The following is a 22157-nucleotide window of genomic DNA, read 5'->3' as shown; positions in this document are numbered from 1 at the left end:
TTGCTATTTTTTTATTAGAAAATTGTGAATAAAATATATCTTCTTCTCCCTATTTATAATCACTAATTGATAATTGTTTCCTAAACATAATTAAATTAGAATACTAACTTTCTATACTACAATTGAATATTCAAACACACATCAACAACTATTTCTTACTTTCCAAAATATATAATTGATATAAATACTAATTACTTCCTAATTTATTGCATTTTCAGTTGGTTATATAAACAAAATAATGAATAGTAATTTATATTTATTGGTTATAAATACAAATTTAAATTCAAATATAGGTATTCTGATTTTCTTATAAATATATGATTTTAAATTTATAACTATTACTAAAACAAAAAAAATTATCGATCCTTTAAAATTTTGGATCATGTTCGACCGCTCCACTTGAACGTGCTAAAAGATGAGTAGCACAGATGAGTCTGATCGTTCAAGTCAACTAATGATTATATACCATGATATATTGACAAGATCTAGATAAAAAAAGAAGAAGATATATTGACAAGATCATAGTTTTCCACCTTTACACTGTCAAATCATTTTATAAGTTCGTATGGAACTTCTTTACTAGTTCATGCACATACACTACTCACAAGACCTGAATTAAACCTAAAACCATTACTTTAAAATTAAACACTAAATTCCAAAACATAAACCCTAAATCATGTATGTAGTATAAAAGACTCAGTAATTTAATATATTAACAAATACGGCTTTAAACATTGATTAAGATTTTTTGGTATATTTTTAAAATAGCATATTCGATTTAATAGTATAGATATATATATTAATATATCTAACTTTATTAATAACTATTGTCCTAATTTTTTGGAATAACAAAATCGTTATCCAAACAATATTTTCGACATAACGTACATACTCTCATATTTATTTTTTTTAATTTGTGGAAGAACCGTGGCCTAGTGGTCAAGGTTTAAAGGCTTCTACATCCAGGTCTGGGATTCGATTCCCGGAAAAGACGAATTATGCAGAAAATTAAAGAAAATGTTTACAAGAGATCTTCAGCACGGCGCAAGGAGTACAGTCAGACGTAAATCCTCGTAAAGTAAGTAAAATTGTAGGCTGCAATATCGTCTATGTAATATTTTTCATAATTTGTAATATCATAAGTAACCAGACAAAAAAAAACGTATATACTCTCATAGTGACTGTGTTTTTATAATATCATCCTTAAGAACTTAATAATTTGTTAAGAATATTTAGTTAACATTACTTATTTTTTGCTTTAATTTCCTCGAAAATTTTAGAACTTTCTTAGCTGTAAGAAGATGAATAACTTGTGCAATACGTTGTAAATCATTAACTACCCTATATTTGTAACTATTAAAAGATTACAGGCCATTAATTATAGGAATGTGAGAAACTATTGAAGTGAAAATAGGTTTTATCCTATTATTCTAGAGCCGGATGAACGTTCAAAAAAGTTTGGTGATTAATTTTTTGGTTGAAAATATTATAAAATCCATGTAGCCCACTATACTTCTTTGTTTTTAAATTAAAAGTAAAACATGAATATTAGAATCACATTTTCATTTTTAGTTTCAACAAATATTAAAATATGTAATGAAAATATATTTTGTATTATATTTGTAAATATAATTGTTAAAAAAAAATTTAAACATTTAATACAATAAAACTGTTAAAAATATAATTTTAAAAAAATATTTATACAAGTAGAAATATTTTGCAAACATAAAAAATCGACACATAATTGTAAATATATCAGCTTATCAAATATTAAAACATATAGTCTTAGTTTTGTTATGAAAACATATAATCTTATAATTAACAAAATCTAGTATCTTATATATTAAAACAGAAGTCACAACCTTGATTCATATGTGATTTTTTTAAAAATGGACCTAATGGACCTATTCCTAGAAAGTCAAGTTACATTTAATCTCTAATCTTATAACTTAAATTTTTGGCCTACCAGAAATTTTTATTGGGTTTCAATAATTGGATTTAAACAATAGATGATACATAGGATTTATAAATAGTATAAATTAGATAGATATAATTTAATGATGTAATATTATACCTCCATATGTTAATTATTTAAATATTTGTCGATGTTAACTTTTAAAATTATAAAGATTTTTTTTTAAATAACAAAAATCATATTATCTAACAATGATTAATCTTTACTATCTTAAACCAATGAAAACAAAATTTAAACTATATAGTTTATTTTAAAAATTAAACAAAAACTAAATGTTTAATTATTTACTCGATAATATAAATATATGAAACAAAAAGTTTATTTTTAAAAAACTTTCTAAATTTGTGAAATGTTACAATATCTTTGAATATGACAATAAAACAATATTTTACTAATATTTATACATATAGTTACGATTTTAATAATGAAATAATAATCTGAAAATAGATATATAGAAGAAGATACAAATACATGTGAAAATTTGAAACAATATATTCAATGAAAAAATATACCGTAAAATTATTATGTATTAAAAATTGATAGACACATATATATTATAATATAAACCAATTTAAACAAAATATTTATATAAAAATAAATGAAAACAAAACCCGCGCGGTTGCGCGGATCGAGATCCAGTGACTCTTAAGGTCCATGTGTTTTTAAAATTTTCCGTGTGCATTATGTCTTATTAATTCGTGAGAGTCGCATTTGGCAACATCTGTTTTCTTTAACTTGCATTGGTTATTTAGTGATTAGTTTTAAACTAAGGGCCTGACTGGTGTAACCTTTGCGGTTGCGGTTGTGGTTGTCTGAGTTTACGGATGCGAGTGGTTGCGGTTTCAAGCGGTTTTAAGAGATTTGTACGATTGGTATTGTGGTTAGAAATAGATGCTTTTGTATGATACTTATGACTGATTAACCACTAAATACAACATCGGTTAAATAATAAATTAACAATATTTACATTTTATATAATTATAAAAATATTAAATATCATAAAATATTAAATATCATAATATTATAATTAATATAAAAAATTATATTTATAAAGTTATATTTTTAAATTTTAAAAATTTATTTTTGTTTAAAAATTTATAATATAAATTAAAATATAATAGATATATTTTAGTATTTCTATTATTTCAATTTTTTATTTAAAATTTTTTATTTTACTTTTGTATTTATGTTTTTTTTAAAAGGAAAAAATTACTCTTCTGTAACCGCCCGCAACCGAAACGCTAGCTGGAATCAGCTTTTGAATTGAAGAGGTTTAAAGCGGTTTGAAGCGGTTTATAGCAGTTTGAGTGATTGTTGCAAAACGCCAACAACCGCTACTAACCGCAAAAACTTGGTTTGCGGGTGGTAGCCGGAAAACCAGCCATGAACTGAAATCATGGTTATGTTTGTACATGTCAATTATGGGATATCAACATGGACTCGGGTCCAGTTTCAACTTTCCAGTTCCACGAATATTTAAGACCAAAGGTCAGTTTCTTGTACTTTGAGGGAGAGAGTTGCATCAGTAGACTCAGTGCTAGTTGATGAGTACGTTTTCGTGACCATCTACCGGTCCTCCATCCAATACGAAAAAAAATAGGCTTTAAATAATAATAAAAATTGATAAGAATATTTAATTTACAATTAAAAAATACAATTTCTTAAAAAGTAATACATGTCTAATTTATTTTTATACAGATAAGAAACAATATTCAAAATCTTTTTTGTCATATGTTTGAAATACATTTTATAATCCATTTGATACTTTTTCTGCTGACAAAAAAAAAGAGGTCTCAAAAACTGTACAAATTATGGGCCCCATAGCAATGTTTCTTAGGTATGAGTTCAGGACCAGGTCTGTTCTCACGCACAACTTCTGGTGAGAGTTGTTTATTTTGGAAATATTTTTGAAATTATAAAAAAAAAAATTCATATTATTTTTGTTGTTGATACATTCCTTCAAAACACACGACCACAGGCTCCAAAATCAATTATATACAACGTTATTCTTATTTTGATTAATCTTGAGTGGCTATTTTCTGTAAGTAACTTGACAACTCTGGTAACTCGATTCAGCTACTAAAATTAACATGTCTTCTTGTCACTCTCCAATATGGTCCGGTTGTATTTAGTGGTAAATGGCTCACAGCTGTGAGTACTGTTCTGGGTTCAGTTATTTTTTGTCACCCGAAGCGTCTTAAGTGGTAAGAAAATGCAGATCCTGCGGGTCTCGTAGTGATTAGTCTTTAGGTCTAGAAAGCTTTTGGGATCACACTACGGTTATGAAAAAGAAAAAAAAATGGCCTGGTGAAAATATTCGAAAGATCCAGGTTTAATCTGCACCGTCCATGCGTCAAGCGGCAGCCACAAATCGTAGCCGTAGAAAAGACGCGATGATGGGGGAATTAAGAAGAGGAAGTGGAGTGTTTGTCCCCACGTGTTGGCAAAACAGAACACACGGAAGGCCAAATGGTCAGCTCTTACGGCAGCGTAACGCTACGAAAATATCCTTAGTCTGCTTCCTCGACACACGGACGGCTCTGATTCATTAGTCCCTACAGTGCAAAACTCAACGGCTGCAATTCGATTTTTAAGTGCAATGATCTCATCAAGTGCATACATACTTGCTAGTTGCTTCAAAAGAACGCTAATTACCTATTGTCTCCTGATTCTCGAGCCAGAGTGGGTTTTAGAAATCATGGTAGTGAATGATGATGGCTCATTGTTTTTTCTTTGTTTCTCAATATTTTTATATTCAGTTAAATATAATAATATTTGATGGTCATCACTTCTGATTTTACAGCTAATTGGATTAGTTAACTAAATTACAATTTTCTTTATATTTTATTGCGAAAAGAATTTGAGCTGTACATGCAAGGTCTCTGCATGCATGAGAAAACTCATGTGACAATGAGTGGGAAAGAACAACTGTTTTTGTTATCTTTTGCTTGACGTCTTCTTGATTATGTTTTAATCAAAATTTTAAATAAGAATTATCTTATAATACCAGAACTAGATTTTGATCCACGCGTCCGCGCGGATATTTTTTTAAAAAAATATGATGCTATTTATTTTTTATGTCACTATTTAGGATTAGGCAAAAAACTCGAATTCGAAGAATCGAACCGATCCCAATCCGAATAAGTAGTATCAAATCCGAAGCGAAATTGATTAAATATCCGAATTATTCAAAATTTTGGTATTTGAAGAACTGAAATCTGATCCAGTCCGAACCGAAGTATTTTGGATATCCAAAATAGATTTATATAGTTATATATATTAATTATTTTTAGATTTAATATATATAAAAACATCCAAAATATATATATGATACTTTTACGTTCGTTTAAATACTTGAAAATATATACAAATAATAAAACATAAATATCTAAAATAGTTAAAATATACTCAAAACTCCAAAGAATACTTAAATAATTATTAATTCTCTATCCAAATATTTAAACCAAACCAATTTAAATTGGTTATCCAAATCCGAACTGAATCTTCAAAGATCTGAACCGAACACGAAATCCCAAACAAACCCGAAAACGAACCAGAACGCCCACCCCTAATCACTATTATATATCTTATATGTGTCATCATAGGTTATAAAAATATGTGTTATCATATAATTAATTGTATTTTATACTCACCATCAAATAAATTTTCTTATAATTAATAATATTTTATACGTACAATCATATAAATAATCACATATATTATATTTTTAAATTTCAATGTGAAATATAAAAACCATAATTTAAGTTGGTGTTTGAAATTGAAATTTGTTTTGTATTTTTCTTATATATATTGAAAACATTTTTATAATGGATATTGGAATATATGTTAGCAAAAATCAAATTTTGAATATATGTATATTTTTGAATGAATTTTTGATATAAATCAATTTTAAATTATTATTTTGATTTGAATATGTATATCAACATAAATTCATTACTTTTTAATATAATGTAATGAACTTCCAATTTTTTTAATGGTATAAACTCATTACTTTTTTTTCCTAACTTACTGTTATACATGTTTCCAAACAGTACTATTTTTTTTAACTGCTATTTATGTTGTAAAACAAAAACTTAAAGACTACTTTAATGAGATAGATCTCTTATATATTAAAAGAGAATCATTGGCTTTAATGTATTCACACTACTTTTGCCACGTGGCGCTCTCACATTCATTTAAAAAACAAATTACGCTGACATGTCGCTGTAATAGAGCTCCTCAAAATTTTGTTTCCTATTTTGCTAACAAGTTTTTTAAAAACACGTGACATGTTCTCATCATTATCATCAAATCTAAGCTTAGTTACTGTTGTTTACGTGAACTCATCAAATCTAATGCATAACTCTTTTTGGCTGTACCAATCTTTTATATACAAATCTGTTTTTAATTAAAAATCTTATTCACATGAATCCTCTATCAAAATATTTTTTTCTGCTTTTTCTTTTTGGGATGATCATCCAGTTCGTTTAGTAATCTCTCGCACAACTGCCCCAACCCAAATAAGTTGCTTTAGGTCAGGACTGAAGAAAGATATACATACCTATTAATTGTTACAAGAAGAATATATAACCTGTTTATATAGAGATGAATCGCCATGTGATTTTCTTAGTTCACTGATGTGATTATCTCGAATACCTCAGCCGTAAATGATAACCCGCCTTGCCCTTTTTGAGTACTTTCTTCTCGGATTGCTTTTATCTGAAGCAACATCAATTATCATCACTTAAATTACTTATAACATCTCAAGTAGCAGATATGACAGAGCAAAAACAGACTCTCACCATTATATGTTTCTTTTGTACGTAGAAACCCATCTCCGTGAGAAGTGTTTTGATGTTCGAGAAGTTTTAGTTTACGCGTTGCCACAAAGTCTATCGTCCTGACGTTTTAGGGATGGATTTTTGGATTTTACGGAGCCCACTCAGACGAACTTTGCGGAGGAACCCTTGGGTTTTCTAAATCAAGCTAGTTTTACATGAAAAAGATTGAATCTTTAGCTTGTGGTTTTGCAAGCAAGACTTCTCTAGGACCTAGAGTAGATCTGTGTGTTTTGAGGTCATGGGGAATCAAATGGGAGACGAGGTTAGCAATCTAATATTGTAGATTAAAATTTCTTACTTATTTCTTTAGAATCGTAACATTTATCCTTTTTAATTAGGTGGTTTCACATTTGTAACTGACTTAGAATGTTGTTCTCAAGTCTTATTTGATCCTAACATGGCAGAAATACAAAACTTCAAATCGAAGTAAGTATAGTAGGTTAATAACTGCATATGTATTTATTGGCTAGCACAAAACTAATTAGAATTTACGCTAATTTCTATATTCTTGTGTTTGTATGCTGTCACATGATTCCTATCACAGCATAATGAATTCAGACTTGGAGAGTTGACCAAGCTTGAAGACTTTTTCGTTTGCTTAATACCATATTTTCATTTTTACCTAATAATGTTGTTTTGCCTTTTAGAATTTTGTTAAAGAACTATTTATTATCAGTTTTTTTAATTATGCATCTTAGTAAAATCGAACTTTTTAGTTATAAGACTTTTTATATTTAAAGAACCAAATCGATGTACACATTAAACTTATAAAAAATCCATCTTAGAACCAAATCGAAGTCCATATTAAACAGACCTAATGTTTTCTTATCTTATAAATAACGAAATTAATAATCTCATTCTGCGCAAAGCGCGGGTTATCACCTAGTAAATGGTATTGAGAATGATGTGGATTAACCAGGGTTTAATACAGAGAATGGTTACTAACTCTTCGTTAAAATTTAACAATATGAGAACTAGATTTTAAGGTCATTACTGAACTGGCAAAAATAAAAACAGTTTAGGCAAATCTAGCTTTCAGGCGAGCTTTGCTTGTCCAGTGCCGGAAGGTCAAAAAGAAGTTAGTGATCTCCAATCACCAAATTTCCTAGGCCAAAGCTAAGAATCGATGCCAAATGATCAAACGCGTCTTTATGAGAGAATCTGAACTTTGATAACAATACAAATACAATTTCTGCATATAAAGATTAGAAAATATTTTTTTTATCAAAAAAGAAGATTAGATAAATATTTATTAAAAAAGAGCAGAGAGACTTTTAGCCATCAGAAGGAAAAGGCCATTGTGTTTGTTTTTGGTGTAAAGGTAAGAACACACATAAGAAAACAAAAAGATACTTATAGTCGATATTGGCCTAAACATACGAAGCCAAAACAACTACCATAGCACCAAGACAGGCGTATCCAAATATGTTGGAAACAGTTATTACCCCTTCGATATATACAAAACACATTTTTAAACCTTATTTTCGTCTACAATAATTCACAATGCCTGTGAATTTTCTAGATTTGTAGAGTTTATAATTATGAAACCATACCGTATTTAAAAATAATAATCAAAAGCTATCAATCTTGTTAGTATCTCATGTAAACAAATAAAAAGTAAACACTTTTAAGTTTTAACCCATTCGACAAAATGACGTCAACACAAAAACAACACCTATGATGATGATATCTTGATACTTAGTTAAATAAGTCAATGAAAAAGTTCAACACCCACGCTCTTGTCTTCTATAGTTGAAATGATAATTAGAGTATATACCAATTAATAATTAGCACAATATTAAAAATTCTAACCAAAAGGAAGAAGATTAGGGAAGCATTAATCTTTTGTTATTGGGTAACCCTATAAGACTGGTCACATCTCACAGAAGCTTGTCTTCTCGTCTTAGACTTCAGCCCTCGTCCCTTCTCTGCTCTGCTCCACTCCTCTCTCTCCTTGTCTCTCATATGTAGAGAGAGAAAGTGTATATTTTGTCTTATCTAATGCGTCAAGAACCACTTCCTCTCTATCTATAAAAGCCTCAAAATCATTCACCCTCATATATCTCTCTCTTGACATCTCCAAGATTCGATCTCTTTAGGTTCTTTCATATATGGTTACCAAAAGATTTATAATTTAAGGAAAAGACTCTGTTTTTCAAAAGAAGAAATGCAGGATCCATCAGCTTATTACAACTCGATGATGGCGACACAACAACAACAACAACCACAGCAGTTTCCAGAGCAAGAACAGCTAAAGTGTCCTCGATGTGACTCACCGAACACAAAATTCTGTTACTACAACAACTACAACCTGTCACAGCCCCGTCACTTTTGCAAAAGCTGCCGTCGTTACTGGACCAAAGGCGGGGCTCTCCGCAACGTTCCCGTCGGCGGCGGTTCTCGCAAGAACGCTAAACGATCAACCTCTGCGTCTTCTCCTCCCAACACACACAAGAAGAAGACCAAACACCCGGACCCGGATCCTAACCCGGATACGGATCCGACCCGGATGCTGTACGGGTTTCCGATCGGAGACCAAGACGTGAAAGGTATGGAGATGGGTGGTGGTGGGAGTTTTAGCTCGCTTTTGGCGTCGAATATGCAGTTGGGTCTTGGTGGGATCATCCTAGACGGGTCGGGTTGGGATCCGGGTATGGGACTAAAGAGGAGTGAAGCGGGTGACGAAGGTGGTGGTAACCCGTGGACCGATCTTTCTAGGAACAGAGTGGAGAAAAACTGAAGGATGGGAGAAAACAGAGAGGGGGGTATTATGGTAAATTAATATGAAGCTGCTAAAACTGATTTCAAGGTGACTCGAGTCATCACGTAGACAAACAGTTTCTATGTTTATGTCATTTTGGTAAATCTATTTCTCCTAATACTCCTTTTTTAATTTATAAATCGGTTTGTTAAATATAATTAGACTTATGTAATAGGAGGAGATTTCAGTTTATTGTTATCTTTAACATTAGTGAGAAACAAAAAAAAATGTTTGTGTTATTGTAGAATTTCTAGAACGAGACTCTCGCAAAACTCGTGACGGTGAATGAATTCTTAGCCACGACATTATTTTTATGTTGAACCGTGAGGTATTTAGCCGACAAAATTTTTAATTACATTCCTATCATCCTATGTCATTAGTTTGAAAGGTAAGTTTGAATGAAAACTAACATATAAACTTAAGCCCTTTTACATGCATATGTGCGCAGAATGGGCTCTTTTAACCGAATGACAGAATAAAATAATTGTGCATGAACCGACATAGATTAGCAACATTCTTACGGCATGTGGTCTTCGATCGTATTTTAATTATGCATGTTTAGTTACTTTAAGACGTTCCTAAGTTCTAGAATCATGATATTGACTCGGTACTAGTAGTCGGTTTTTCTTGAACCGTGTGGCGTTTTTAATTGTCATGATCTATATTAGCGATCAAACCGTTTAATTGTCAATTAGTATTTAGACAAAGAAGCCAAAAGAATAAGTCGTTAAGATAATAACAACTTTATATTTTATTTTATACACCTTCAAAAGAAATGGAAAAATAGTAAGTAACTTGTGGTGTTTTGTAACTAATACTACTACCATGTTCTTTTATCACTAAAAACAGTTAACAATCCGAATGACATTCACAAGAGGAGTGGTTAATGTTATTATATTGTCTTTGAAGAATATAATCAATGTTATGTGGCTACGGTTCTCTCATGGATTAATCTATACTCCACATCACAATTCTTCAGGTGGTTATCGGTCTAGGTTAAGTGTTCCGGCTGAACTTTTTGAGAAGATTCTATTGAACTGAGATGAATTAACTCGATAATCATACAAAGTCAGTTACATCAGACTTAAATACTCTGGATCAGCTAAAGGAGACTTAACCAGAGTGGTTATCTCTTAACCATAATAAACCGATCCTATATTATCTAATACCCCCGGTCAAGTCTCTGAATTTGAACTATCAGAAGGAAGATAGAGACTTGAGAGAGACAGGCGATCAAGCAAAGACCGGAATGGTCCAGAATGCAGCGGCTTCGTGAAGATGTCAGCATGCTGATTAGCACTCGAAACATGCATCAATGTGATGAAACCTCTCTTTACTTGATCACGGACGGTGTGGCAGTCAATCTCCACGTGTTTAGTCCGTTCATGGAAGACCGGGTTGGTAGCAATGTGCATCGCCGACTTGTTGTCACAGAAAAGCTTTGCTTTGGTGGTGACTTGAATCTTCAGACTGGTGAGAAGTTGTTGAAGCCACAGAAGTTCACAAGTCGTGTGTGCCATGCTACGATATTTAGCTTCAGTGCTGCTTCTACTAACCACATCTTGCTTCTTTGATTTCCATGTAACCAATGACGTTCCAAGGTAGACGCAGTACCCAGTAACAGACCGACGTGAATCAGGACAGGTTGCCCAGTTTGCATCCGAGAACGCATTGAGACAGAGTGTGGAAGCGGCAGAGTAGAACAATCCCTGGCCTGGATTGTTCTTGATATAACGCAGAATGCGATGAGCTGCAGTGAGGTGAACGTCAGTAGGAGAGGACATAAACTGGCTTAAGCAGTGGACTGCAAACGTTATATCAGGGCGAGTGATCGTCAAGTAGAGAAGACGACCTATCAGAGCACGAAAAGGTGTAGGATCAGCAAGAGGTGTACCAGATTCACTACTCAATTTCACCAACGGATCCATCGGAACTGGACTTGGTTTACAAGCCAGAAGTCCTGTATCAGAGAGTAAACTCAACGCATACTTCCTCTGACAGATAGATATCCCCTCTGAGTTTCGAGCAATTTCCAAACCAAGAAAGAATCGAAGAGGACCAAGATCTTTAATCTTGAAATGTTGGTGAAGCGTGTCTTTCAGAAGTTGGATTGCAGCATCATCGTTACCAACTATCATGATGTCGTCCACATAAACAAGCGCAGCAACAAAGGAAGAACCTGTTTGCTTCACAAACAATGTATTATCCGCTGGTGATTGAACGAAACCAGCAGAGAGAAAGACTGCAGAGAGGCAGTTGTACCATTGTCTGGACGCTTGCTTTAAACCATACAGTGATTTATGGAGTCGACAGACTAGATTAGGTGGGAGAGAACCAGAAGCTGGAACATAACCCTGAGGAAGACTCATGAAGATTTCCTCATCCAGATCACTATGCAAAAACGCATTAGAGACGTCCATTTGAGACATACTCCATCCTTGTATCGCAGCAAGAGCCAGAAGAAGCTTGGCACTCGCAAGCTTAGCAACTGGAGAGAACGTGTCGGTGAAGTCAACACCATCTTGCTGTGTAAAGCCCTTGGCAACCAAACGAGCTTTATATCGCTCAATCGTACCATCAGCCCTGTATTTGATAGTATATACCCACTTGCAACCAACTACATTCTTCCCCGGAGGCAACAATTCAACAGTCCAGGTATGATTCGCTTCCATGGCTTGCAATTCTTCGTTCGTAGCCTTCTTAAAATTGGGGGATAACATGGCTTGTTTAAAAGAGGTGGGTTCTGTTTCAAGGGAGTATGAAAGGATATAGGACTGATAAAGGGGTGTAAAATTTGAGTAGGTAATAACAGATGACAGAGGATAAGGAGTGGAAGAAGGTAAAAAGGGAATTGAACTGGTATCAAGGGTAGGAGGAAGAGAGATACGCTCAAGAGCACAGTGATACTGAGATAAGTAACTTGGAGCTTTGACACTGCGTTTCGGTCTGCCACCTACAAGACTTCCTTGACCTGTACTTATGGGAACAGTCTTAATAACAACAGGATCATGCCTAGGCGAATGTGTTTCTAAATGCATAGGAGGATCACTATCAACAAACACAGGAACATGCAATAGCAAGATAGTGTTGTCAAAGATATTAGGAACATGAGAGCAATCATGTAGTTTATCATCTGTAAAAGGAAAAACATTTTCATGAAAAATAACATTCCTAGTAATAGAGATCTTATTGGAATCAATATGCAAGACTTTATATCCTTTATATCCCGAAGGATAGCCAATGAACACACAAGTATCAGCACGAGCAGTGAATTTGTTTCTATCATTAGGTAAAGTAGAGACATAACAAAGACAGCCAAAAGATTTCAAGTGAGAGTAATCAGGAACCTTTTTCATCAATAGTTCATAAGGAGACTTGTTAGCTAACAACACAAGAGGTATTCTATTTATGAGATACACGGCAGTACACACACAATCACTCCAGTAAGCTAAAGGTATTCTAGATTGAAACAATAAGGTGCGAGCAACATTCAATATATGTTGATGTTTACGTTCGACAATGGAGTTTTGCTGCGGTGTATAAGCACAAGAGAATTGATGAATCATACCATGTTGTTTAACAAGTTGAGAGAAAGCTAGTTCAGGAGCATTATCACTACGAATGACTTTAATGGCAGAATGATATTGAGTAGAAACATGATTAACAAACTCTGGAAAAACAATTAAAATATCATTTTTATTACACATCATGTATACCCAAGTCACCCTAGTACAATCATCAACTATTGTAAGAAAATACCGATAACCTTCAACAGACTCGACAGAGAAAGGACCCCAAACATCTAAATGAATCAAATCAAATGGTGAAACAGACACAATATTACTTGACTCAAACGATAATCTCTTTTGTTTTGCTAAAGGACAGATAGGACAATGTTCAGACTTATGTAAACTAGACTCAGCAATTTGTAAAGTACCAGACAGTTGCTTTAACTTGGAAGCTAATGGATGTCCAAGGCGTTGATGCCATAGATTCCTATCGACTTGCAAGGATCCAAAGAACGACAAAGGTGCAGTGTTATCAGTCTCAAGAACGTGTAGATTTCGATGAAGGTTTCCTCTACCAATCATCAAGCCCTGAATAGACTCCTGTAATAAGCAAAAATCAGGATAGAAGTGAGCAGAGAATCAACTATCACGAAGAAGACTACACACACTGATCAAATTAAAACGGAAAGATGGAACATAAAGCACATTATGCAGCACAATAGATGAAGAGATATGCACAGATCCTATATGAGTAATAGGTTCATGAACTCCATTAGGAAGAGAGACTGTAACGCCAAGTACAGATGAAGTATTAGTAAAGAGGTTGAGATCCGAACACACATGTGTCGTAGCGCCACTGTCAATTATCCAAGCATCACTAGCCAGTGCATCCGAAAGAGTAGAAAGACATTGATTTTCAAAAGTAAGGATATGGTTTTGAAATTTAAGGCTAGTTGATGGAAAAGGAATAATACCAGAGGTAGATTGAGGTGCCATGTATCCATTTTCATTGATAGAAGACTGCGCACTAGAAATTGCATTCACAGAAGGTTGAACATACGCTTGTAATTGCTGAAGTAAGGACTGAAGATGAGAAGCATCCAGAGGAGAAGGAACAAACGACGGAGCAGATTGAACAATAGCATTTGCACGTTGAGAATTCTGCTGTTGAGGCAGAAAATATTGATTGTTCTGCTGCTGAACCGGTCGCTGTTGATAATTGTTCTGTCCTCGAGGAGCAAAGCCAGCATTGGGATGAGAAGACTTGTTGTACTTGTGACCAGGAGGATATCCATGAAGACGAAAGCATTTATCAACAACATGTCCAAGTTGACCACAATAAGTACATAAAGGCCGTTGTTTGGGACGATATCCTGAGTTGTTGTGAGCAGCAGCAAAGGTAAAATGATCAGGAGCAATAACAACAGTGGGGAGACTCTTATCTGGTCCTGAAGCTTGGAGAGCAACATGTACTGATGTAGTACTTGGTTTGATCACGCGTTGACGTTCATCTTGAGTTACCAGATTGAACACATCTTCAATGGACGGTATTGGTTTCAGCATCAAGATGTGACGACAAGTGGATTCATACGACTCATTAAGCCCCATCAAGAACTTCGTGACTCTGCTTCACTGTTGAAGACATTCCCATAGCTCGGCTGCATTACACTCACATTTGCCACAAGAACACACAGGCAATTCAACATAGTTCTTATGCTCTTCCCACAGAGTAACCAATGCAGTATAGTAGGCATTAACGTCCATTGAACCCTGCTGAATCGAGCTTAGCTGTTGCTCAATCTCATAAACCCGTGGAGCATCATCCTGTTTGAAACGAGAAAGGATGTTCGTCCAAATAGACTCAACAGTAAACATGAACAATAGACTCTGACCTATCTTCTTGGAAACAGAATTCAAGAGCCAAGTAGCAACCATATCATTGCATCTAGACCAAGATCCTGAATCGCGATGGTTATCAGAAGGTTTAGGAATACTACCATCGATGAAGCCAAGTTTGTTACGTACGTTGAGCGCCATTCGAACCGAGCGATGCCATGAATGGAACTCGGCTCCAGAAGTAAGGCGATCGGAGACGAGCACAAGGCCCGCATGATCTGAGTTGTGGAGGTAGTACGGATTCTCGTAATAGTCTCTGTTTGCGCGAGGGGAATCCATCACGAACAAAGAACGACGAATCGAGGAAAGAAGAAGCTGACGAAGTTGATCTCGCGAAAACGGAATCAAGAATCGCAGGAATCTTCAGATTGCGGAAAGAAGGAAAGTTGAGAAAAAGTAGACGAAGAAGACGATCTCGAGCTCGAAAACGATCAGATCTTCAACGAAGATATGAAGAATATGTTGAATCGAGGAACTCATGAAGAACGGTGATGGAGAATCGTCACAGGTTCAGCTCTGATGCCATATTGAACTGAGATGAATTAACTCGATAATCATACAAAGTCAGTTACATCAGACTTAAATACTCTGGATCAGCTAAAGGAGACTTAACCAGAGTGGTTATCTCTTAACCATAATAAACCGATCCTATATTATCTAATAGGTTCCATCGAAGACAGGCTGCTTAGTTCCGAATTTATGCTGAGAGTGTGTAGAGAAATATACAATAATGATATATGAAAATGACTGGTTTATAAAATAAGGGTTCCTTGTTTTGTTTAACACTTTGATTATACCTTCTTGTTATTAATACGCTTAATTTTCTCAAAATGCTATTGACATGTATGCCATGCATCATTCTCTCATCCACTACCTATAAAACGAATTGTTTCACCTCGACATAAATTAAGCTTTTGGATTTTAGTGGCTCGATAAATTTGTTTAGGAGATGGGAAGATTGATAGATATACGAGAGATCCTTTGATCAAAAAAAAAAAAAAATACGAGAGATCCAATGTGGTTACAAAGATTTGCCCTCCCTGTTTGAGATATTTTGTATTTGACCAAGGGGACAAAGAACTACAAGTTGCATTTTATGTTATTTATTCACTTATTTATCGTTTTGTTTTATTTTTTCTGAAAAATTAGAGTTTACACTATTTTTTTTTTTGCTTTCTTTCTAAATGTGAATGGAATGCATCACAGGCGTGATTGCATGCAATGTCCAATCACACTGTATGATCAAATGCACCAAGGCTAAAATTAGCCGCTGATAAGTTAAGTTTGGAAGTCCAATCAAACTCTCAGATTAAGAGTAGTTACTCTTTAATAGAAAGATACATAAATGATATAATATTATATGTTGAATAAGAAAAGTCAAATTCTATATTTTCAAACGTTAATGTATAGAAGACCAACAATACTAATCTAGTGCCTACATGTGATAAAAGATGTAGATGGCTCTACCCATATATACCATGAAATAAGTTTTAAATGTAGATTTGACTCCAAAAAAGTTTTGAATGTAGATCATTTTAAAAAGTCAAAATGAAAAGGGCTGGCAGATTAAGTGGTGGTCCATGTTATAGATACTATATAGCGCTAAGATACCGAATTTTGATAATGGTCCACTTCTAAGGAGCTAACCAGGGCAAAAGATATGAAATGTGTAATCAATATTGGTTTAAAGTTGAATTGACAGTGTTTAACCAAATATGTACAGCTATCATTTCTGAAATTACTCTTTGTGATGGGCTCACTGTTTCAATACTTAGATGACTGTTTTGGTAAATGTTAGCTAATTTCAGGCTTATCAGATTTCAGCAACATGTGGTGTGGTGGAGAATCGCAGACCGTTTAAATTCTTCAATTTCTTAACAGAGCATGAAGGTTTTATGGAGTGTATTAAGGGGAAATGAGATGAAACCAATGCTCTAGTCCATTCTAGAGCGGCGCTACAGTTATTTTACAAAAAGCTGAAGTCTCTTAAGTTCCTCTGCGAGAGATAAACATGAACAATTTTGGGAATATCCGAAATAGGACCAAGGAGGCTTTTGAGGAGTTATGTCAGCATCAAACACAAGTTTTGTTAAATCCTACTTCTGCTTCCTGCTTTGCTGAGGCTGAAGCCTCTATGCGAATGCAGCGACTGACTCTAATTGAAGAAAAATTCGTGATGCAGAAGTCAAGGATCAGGTGGCTCACAGTGGGAGATCAGAACACCACGTTTTACCACAATGTGGTTCTGGAGCGATCAGCTCGTAGCATAATTCAAATTCTACACACTGCTGATGGAGTTCCTCTCTTAGCTACTGAGGATATTAAACATGAGGCGGTCAACTACTTCCAAAAATTCCTCCAGGCGGACCCTACTAGCAGCGCAACCAGTTCGTACGATGAGCTTCGTGACCTGCTGAGGTTTCACTACTCTCAAGAAGATGTTACAATGCTCATCTCTCCCATCACCCCTGTCGAAATCACAAGTGCGCTGCAGTCCTTACCTAACGGGAAAGCTTATGGACCCAACAGATTCACTAAAGAGTTCTATATATCAGTGTGGCCTGTAATTGGAAAGGACTTCATCACTGCCATCCAGTCGTTCTTCCTGTTTGGCTTCTTACCCGCAGGTGTCAAATCCATAATCCTCGCCCTTATCCCAAAGAAAATCCCAGCTCACACTATGAAGGATTATCGGCCGATCGCATGCTGCAATCTCATGTACAAGGTGATATCTAAGTTACTGGCGAATAGACTGAAAGCGTTCCTGCCTTCTCCCATCGAGCCAAACCAAAGTGCTTTTGTCAAGGGTCGTTTGCTGCTAGAGAATGTGCTGCTAGCGACAGAGTTGGTCAATGGATATCACAAGCCTCTTGTCTCAGACAGAAGCACAACAATGCTCGATATTTCTAAAACTCACAGTCAGATGGAGCTTTATCACTGATGTACTTCATGCTATGGGCCTCCCTAGTCAGTTTATACGCTGGATTTATCTCTGCATTTCTACGGCCTCCTTCTCAGTTGCTGTGAATGGGGAACTTGCAGGCTTCTTCACCAGTGTGCGGGGTATCATGCAGGGATGCTCTCTCTCTCCCTAACTATCTGTCATAGTGAATAATGCCCTGTCCAACATGTTGAATCAAGCTGCAGTTGATGGAAAATTTGGGTTTCATCCAAAATACGAGAAAGTTCAGCTTACCCACCTAAGCTTCGCAGACTACATTCTGGTTTTCACAGACGGTACAGAAGCATCGCTGAATGGAGTGTTGACAGTGATGGATCAGTTTGCGAGTATGTCGGGACTTCAGATCAATGCCACCAAGTCATCAATCTTGGTTGCGGGTCCAAATAGTCACCTCCTTAACCATGCTGCGAGTGCGAGAGGCATTCAGGTTGATCACCTGCCTATTCGTTATCTAGGCATGCCTTTGACATATAAGGTTTGGAGCAAAACCGACTACGAACCGCTAATAGACCAGCTCCGCAAAAAGTTCTTGTCTTGGACGCATATAGCTCTTTCTTTCGCAGGCCGGTTGCAGTTAATCAAAACTGCTATCACCAGTACAGTGAACTTTTGGAGCTCTGCTTTTCTATTACCAAAGGCTGTATTGATACCATCGAAAGCATGTGCAGTGCTTTTCTGTGGTCAGGGTCGCCAACAGTCACTCATAAAGCAAAAGTGGCATGGGAAGATGTTTGCACTCCTAAGGAAGAAGGAGGGTTGGGTCTGCGAAGGCTAAGGGACACGTCTATAATGTTTGCATTGAGATTGATTTGGCTACTCTTTACTCAAACAGGTTTCTTTTGGGTGGCATGGACTAAAGAGTATCTATTAAAACATGGGTCTTATTGGGATGTGCGAGATGGCTCCCTAGGCTCTTGGGCTTGGCGTAAACTCCTTAAGTTGAGGCCCTTGGCTTATGATTGCTTGAGGTTTGAGGTAAACAATGGAGGATCAACTTATTTTTGGATAGATAACTGGTTGGGAACATGAAGACTATTGAATCAAACAGTGGAGATTGGCGTATGGTACCTGGCGGTCCCTCGTTCTGCTACTATCTCTGATGTGGTCTGTGAGTCTGGTTGGAAGATCCGTGCAAGAGGGCACCAGCGGTTCCCTGAAGTTTATGAAAAACTGAATGCAACGCAGGTGCCTAACCACCACGCTAGGGAGGACATTGTGCTCTGGAGAACATGGCCTGATGATTTCAAAGCCTCTTTCTCTTCCGTTAAGACCTGGAATTACCTGTGAGACAAAAGAGTTGAGGTTGCGTGGAGGAAGTTGGCTTGGTTTCCTCAGGCAGTACCACGACATGCATTTATGGCCTGGCTTGCATTTAGAGACCGATTGTCTACTGGGGATAGAATGAGGAGCTGGGGTATTGAGCAGTGTTGTATGTTTTGTGGAGAGAAAAATGAAACCAGGGACCACCTGTTTTTTGCTTGTCCGTACTCGTTCACTGTATGGACGAACACTGCAAAAAGGCTGCTTGGAGGCGCCATTACGCCTGACCGGACTGATACCGTAGCATCTCTTATGCTCCCTGCTCGTACTCGACATGATCATGTTCTAAAGATGATGGTGTTTCAGACAGTCTTCTACTCTGTCTGGAAAGAACGAAACTCGCGGAGGCATGGAGGAGTCTGGGTCACGACGGAGAAGATCACTCGAACTATTGATAAGCAGATTAGGAACCGGATCTCATCTCTTCGTTATGTTAAAAATCATCCGCTAGAGGGACTAATGAGAAGATGGTTTGAAGTGTCCTAGACATTAGAGGGAAATATTCAACTTATTCTTTTTATTCATTCATAGTTGTTTTGAGTACACAACTGCCCACATATAAATGAGTTATTCTGATCAATAAATTTGATATTCAATAAAAAAAAATGTTAGCTAATTTCACATGTCTTGTGGGGTCTACTTTGTTTATTATGCGATATTGTTTCCAAGGTTTGGTTTGATATATTCTTTTCCGAAGGTAATTTAGTTTTTTTTCTTTTTGTATTTATATTGGGGTTAAATGTTTTCGTTTTTTCCTCTATTGTCAATTTCTTTTAATATTAAAATTGTTTTATTTTGTAATTGTTCTTTACCTCAATCGCTTATTTCAATTGGTTGACCCACGAAATAAATATCAGTTCGAGTATTTAATGTTCTGATAAATTACTTCAAGTGCAATGAACTGCGCGCTATTCATCTCCCTGTTCAACATGTGACATCCCTATCACTCCAAACTATTCTGCTTATTATTGTCTTCTCTTTGAAATAAACTTACAAGATATTTTTATTAGTGGATTCACGATATCCATAATGGGAGCTCAAAAGAAAACCTTTGAAAAAACACATACACGTTTTTGAGTTTTCTGGTCTTATAACAATGTCAATAAAAACAGCACAATGTTGTGAAAATTTCCAGGAATGAAAATTCAGATAAAGAGCATCATGAAGTTGGTCTATATAAATTTTTTAAAACGATCTAGATATTTCAAGAAGTGAATCAGGAAAAGAAAAGAGATTGCATGGAGACAACACGAGCCTTGTACATTGAGATATATGTCATAGGCAAAAGGTCAAGATAAAGTAAGAAGACAGAAACATATATATAGTTAACTTGCTAGGGAATGATACCAACCATCAAAGACTACGCTAGCCAAGAGTAACATATATACACGTTCTCGTGCTTACTACCATTGTTTAGGCTTCATTTGCAAGTAACCATCTTTTAAATATTTTCTAAATTTGCTCCTTTATTTCTGTTATACTACAGTCACACGTAAACTTGCACATTATATGTAACCAACGCTTAAATCCAACATACAAACCTATTATAGCGCATTCCAAGCTAGACAAAAAAGATGTTGAAAAGGTGTTCTTCAGAGAATATACCTCCGTGTTGGTCGCTTGTGGATGATTTGCCAGTTCCGCTTGATGATCCAGAGAAATAGAGAAAAAAGATCTTAGACGATCGTATTTAGAGCAGAGTTAACAGATAAACAAAAATGTGTACCTCAACATCAGTCATTTCACACTGTGGCCCTTTGAGCTGCTCTTTGCACTGGGTTTGTAGACCAATATTTTGACCACTGGGTTTGTAGACCAATATTTTGACCACAACTTGTCAATTGATGTGGTGAACCATTTCAGATAATAAGGCCACAAACTGTATACCTACCTGGCGAGGAGCTTCAAATTTCTTTCGACGATCCTCGGAACAAAGGTCAAAGATATCCAACTCCAATGGATAACCCACTAAAACAGAAAGCTTCCATACCCGGAGATTTTTTGCTTTCTTATAACTCTCCCTTTTCTAAAAGAATCTCACAAGCTGAACACTCAAGTACCTTCAATATCAATAAGAAAAGTTTAAGAAGCTTCTTGTCAGAGAAAACGTATTAGAACTGAAGTAACATTAAGTTCAAGTTTTTCCTCTGGAAGATATTGGTTATAAAGCTTATACAAAAACTGAAGGGAACTAAGTAGTGAAGAACAAATAATAAGAAGAGACTAATCACCTTGGCAACGAATATATAAGAGACTCCTTGATGTAAATCACTGTACCTCCTAGAGCAGGAGATGTTTTTTAAAGTTCTCATTTCAGTCCCTCCACCAATCCGGAAGAATTTGAACTCTTTTTCATATGAACTATCTGAGATATAATGCCACATGGACAACAGTAACAATAGACAAAGTTGTATGGTAAATAAAAATCTGAGTGCAAGATAATCTACCACAAGTTTGGACTTCATTTCACAAAAGAGAAAGCAGATTCAATTATATTTCTGAGTAAGAACTCATGACGATCTTTCCATATATTCATGATGTTTCATTATAAACAGAAACAAACCGTTCAATGGGTTGAATTGCTCATATGTTTTAACCCTTCATGCAAGTGGTTCACCTCATGTGATATTATGATATTTCACTATTTCAGAGAGTAGACAGATTTTGTCTCTGAACTTTCTTTGTTACTTTTTTGGCAATGCAACCTACAGAAACAAAAAAAATAGCTTGTTTAATAAACACACATCAGTTCTTCTACGCAAGACAAAGTAAAAAGAAAAACACAATCAACGGATTCACATATCTAGCTAGGTTTCATGTTTAGAAGTTAGACTGTTAGATATATATTGCCATTGAAGTATGTCCGAAACAACATACATACACACATGAATGC

General features: G+C 35.3%; 4 protein-coding genes across 4 annotated transcripts; 3 read left to right on the top strand and 1 right to left on the bottom strand.

Annotated features, from left to right (window-relative positions):
- Positions 1 to 8724: 8724 nt before the first annotated feature.
- On the top strand, positions 8725 to 9816 carry LOC106292949 (dof zinc finger protein DOF3.1). Its single transcript, XM_013728619.1, has one exon. The coding sequence runs from the start codon at positions 8984 to 8986 to the stop codon at positions 9554 to 9556; it is 573 nt and encodes a 190-aa protein (XP_013584073.1). The 5' UTR covers positions 8725 to 8983; the 3' UTR covers positions 9557 to 9816.
- Positions 9817 to 14715: 4899 nt separating this feature from the next.
- LOC106345024 lies at positions 14716 to 15261 on the bottom strand. Its single transcript, XM_013784300.1, has one exon. The coding sequence runs from the start codon at positions 15259 to 15261 to the stop codon at positions 14716 to 14718; it is 546 nt and encodes a 181-aa protein (XP_013639754.1).
- Positions 15262 to 18110: 2849 nt separating this feature from the next.
- LOC106345023 lies at positions 18111 to 19231 on the top strand. The gene is made up of 3 exons (XM_013784299.1): positions 18111 to 18699; positions 18777 to 18912; positions 18976 to 19231. The coding sequence occupies exons 1-3, from the start codon at positions 18111 to 18113 to the stop codon at positions 19229 to 19231; spliced, it is 981 nt and encodes a 326-aa protein (XP_013639753.1).
- Positions 19232 to 19300: 69 nt separating this feature from the next.
- On the top strand, positions 19301 to 19750 carry LOC106345022. The gene has a single exon (XM_013784298.1). The coding sequence runs from the start codon at positions 19301 to 19303 to the stop codon at positions 19748 to 19750; it is 450 nt and encodes a 149-aa protein (XP_013639752.1).
- Positions 19751 to 22157: the final 2407 nt, after the last annotated feature.

The sequence above is a fragment of the Brassica oleracea genome, chromosome C5, assembly GCF_000695525.1.
Source record: "Brassica oleracea var. oleracea cultivar TO1000 chromosome C5, BOL, whole genome shotgun sequence".
Classification (NCBI taxonomy): domain Eukaryota; kingdom Viridiplantae; phylum Streptophyta; class Magnoliopsida; order Brassicales; family Brassicaceae; genus Brassica; species Brassica oleracea.
Note: the sequence above shows the minus strand (reverse complement) of the source record. Positions and strands in the feature narration are given on the sequence as shown.

Coding starts and splice junctions, on each gene's coding strand:
- LOC106292949 (XM_013728619.1), top strand. CDS start 8,984: ATGCAGGATCCATCAGCTTATTACAACTCGATGATGGCGACACAACAA.
- LOC106345024 (XM_013784300.1), bottom strand. CDS start 15,261: ATGGATTCCCCTCGCGCAAACAGAGACTATTACGAGAATCCGTACTAC.
- LOC106345023 (XM_013784299.1), top strand. CDS start 18,111: ATGTTGAATCAAGCTGCAGTTGATGGAAAATTTGGGTTTCATCCAAAA. Junction 18,700..18,776: donor ACTCCTAAGGAAGAAGGAGG/GTTGGGTCTGCG, acceptor TTACTCAAACAG/GTTTCTTTTGGGTGGCATGG. Junction 18,913..18,975: donor TTGGCTTATGATTGCTTGAG/GTTTGAGGTAAA, acceptor GGGAACATGAAG/ACTATTGAATCAAACAGTGG.
- LOC106345022 (XM_013784298.1), top strand. CDS start 19,301: ATGGCCTGGCTTGCATTTAGAGACCGATTGTCTACTGGGGATAGAATG.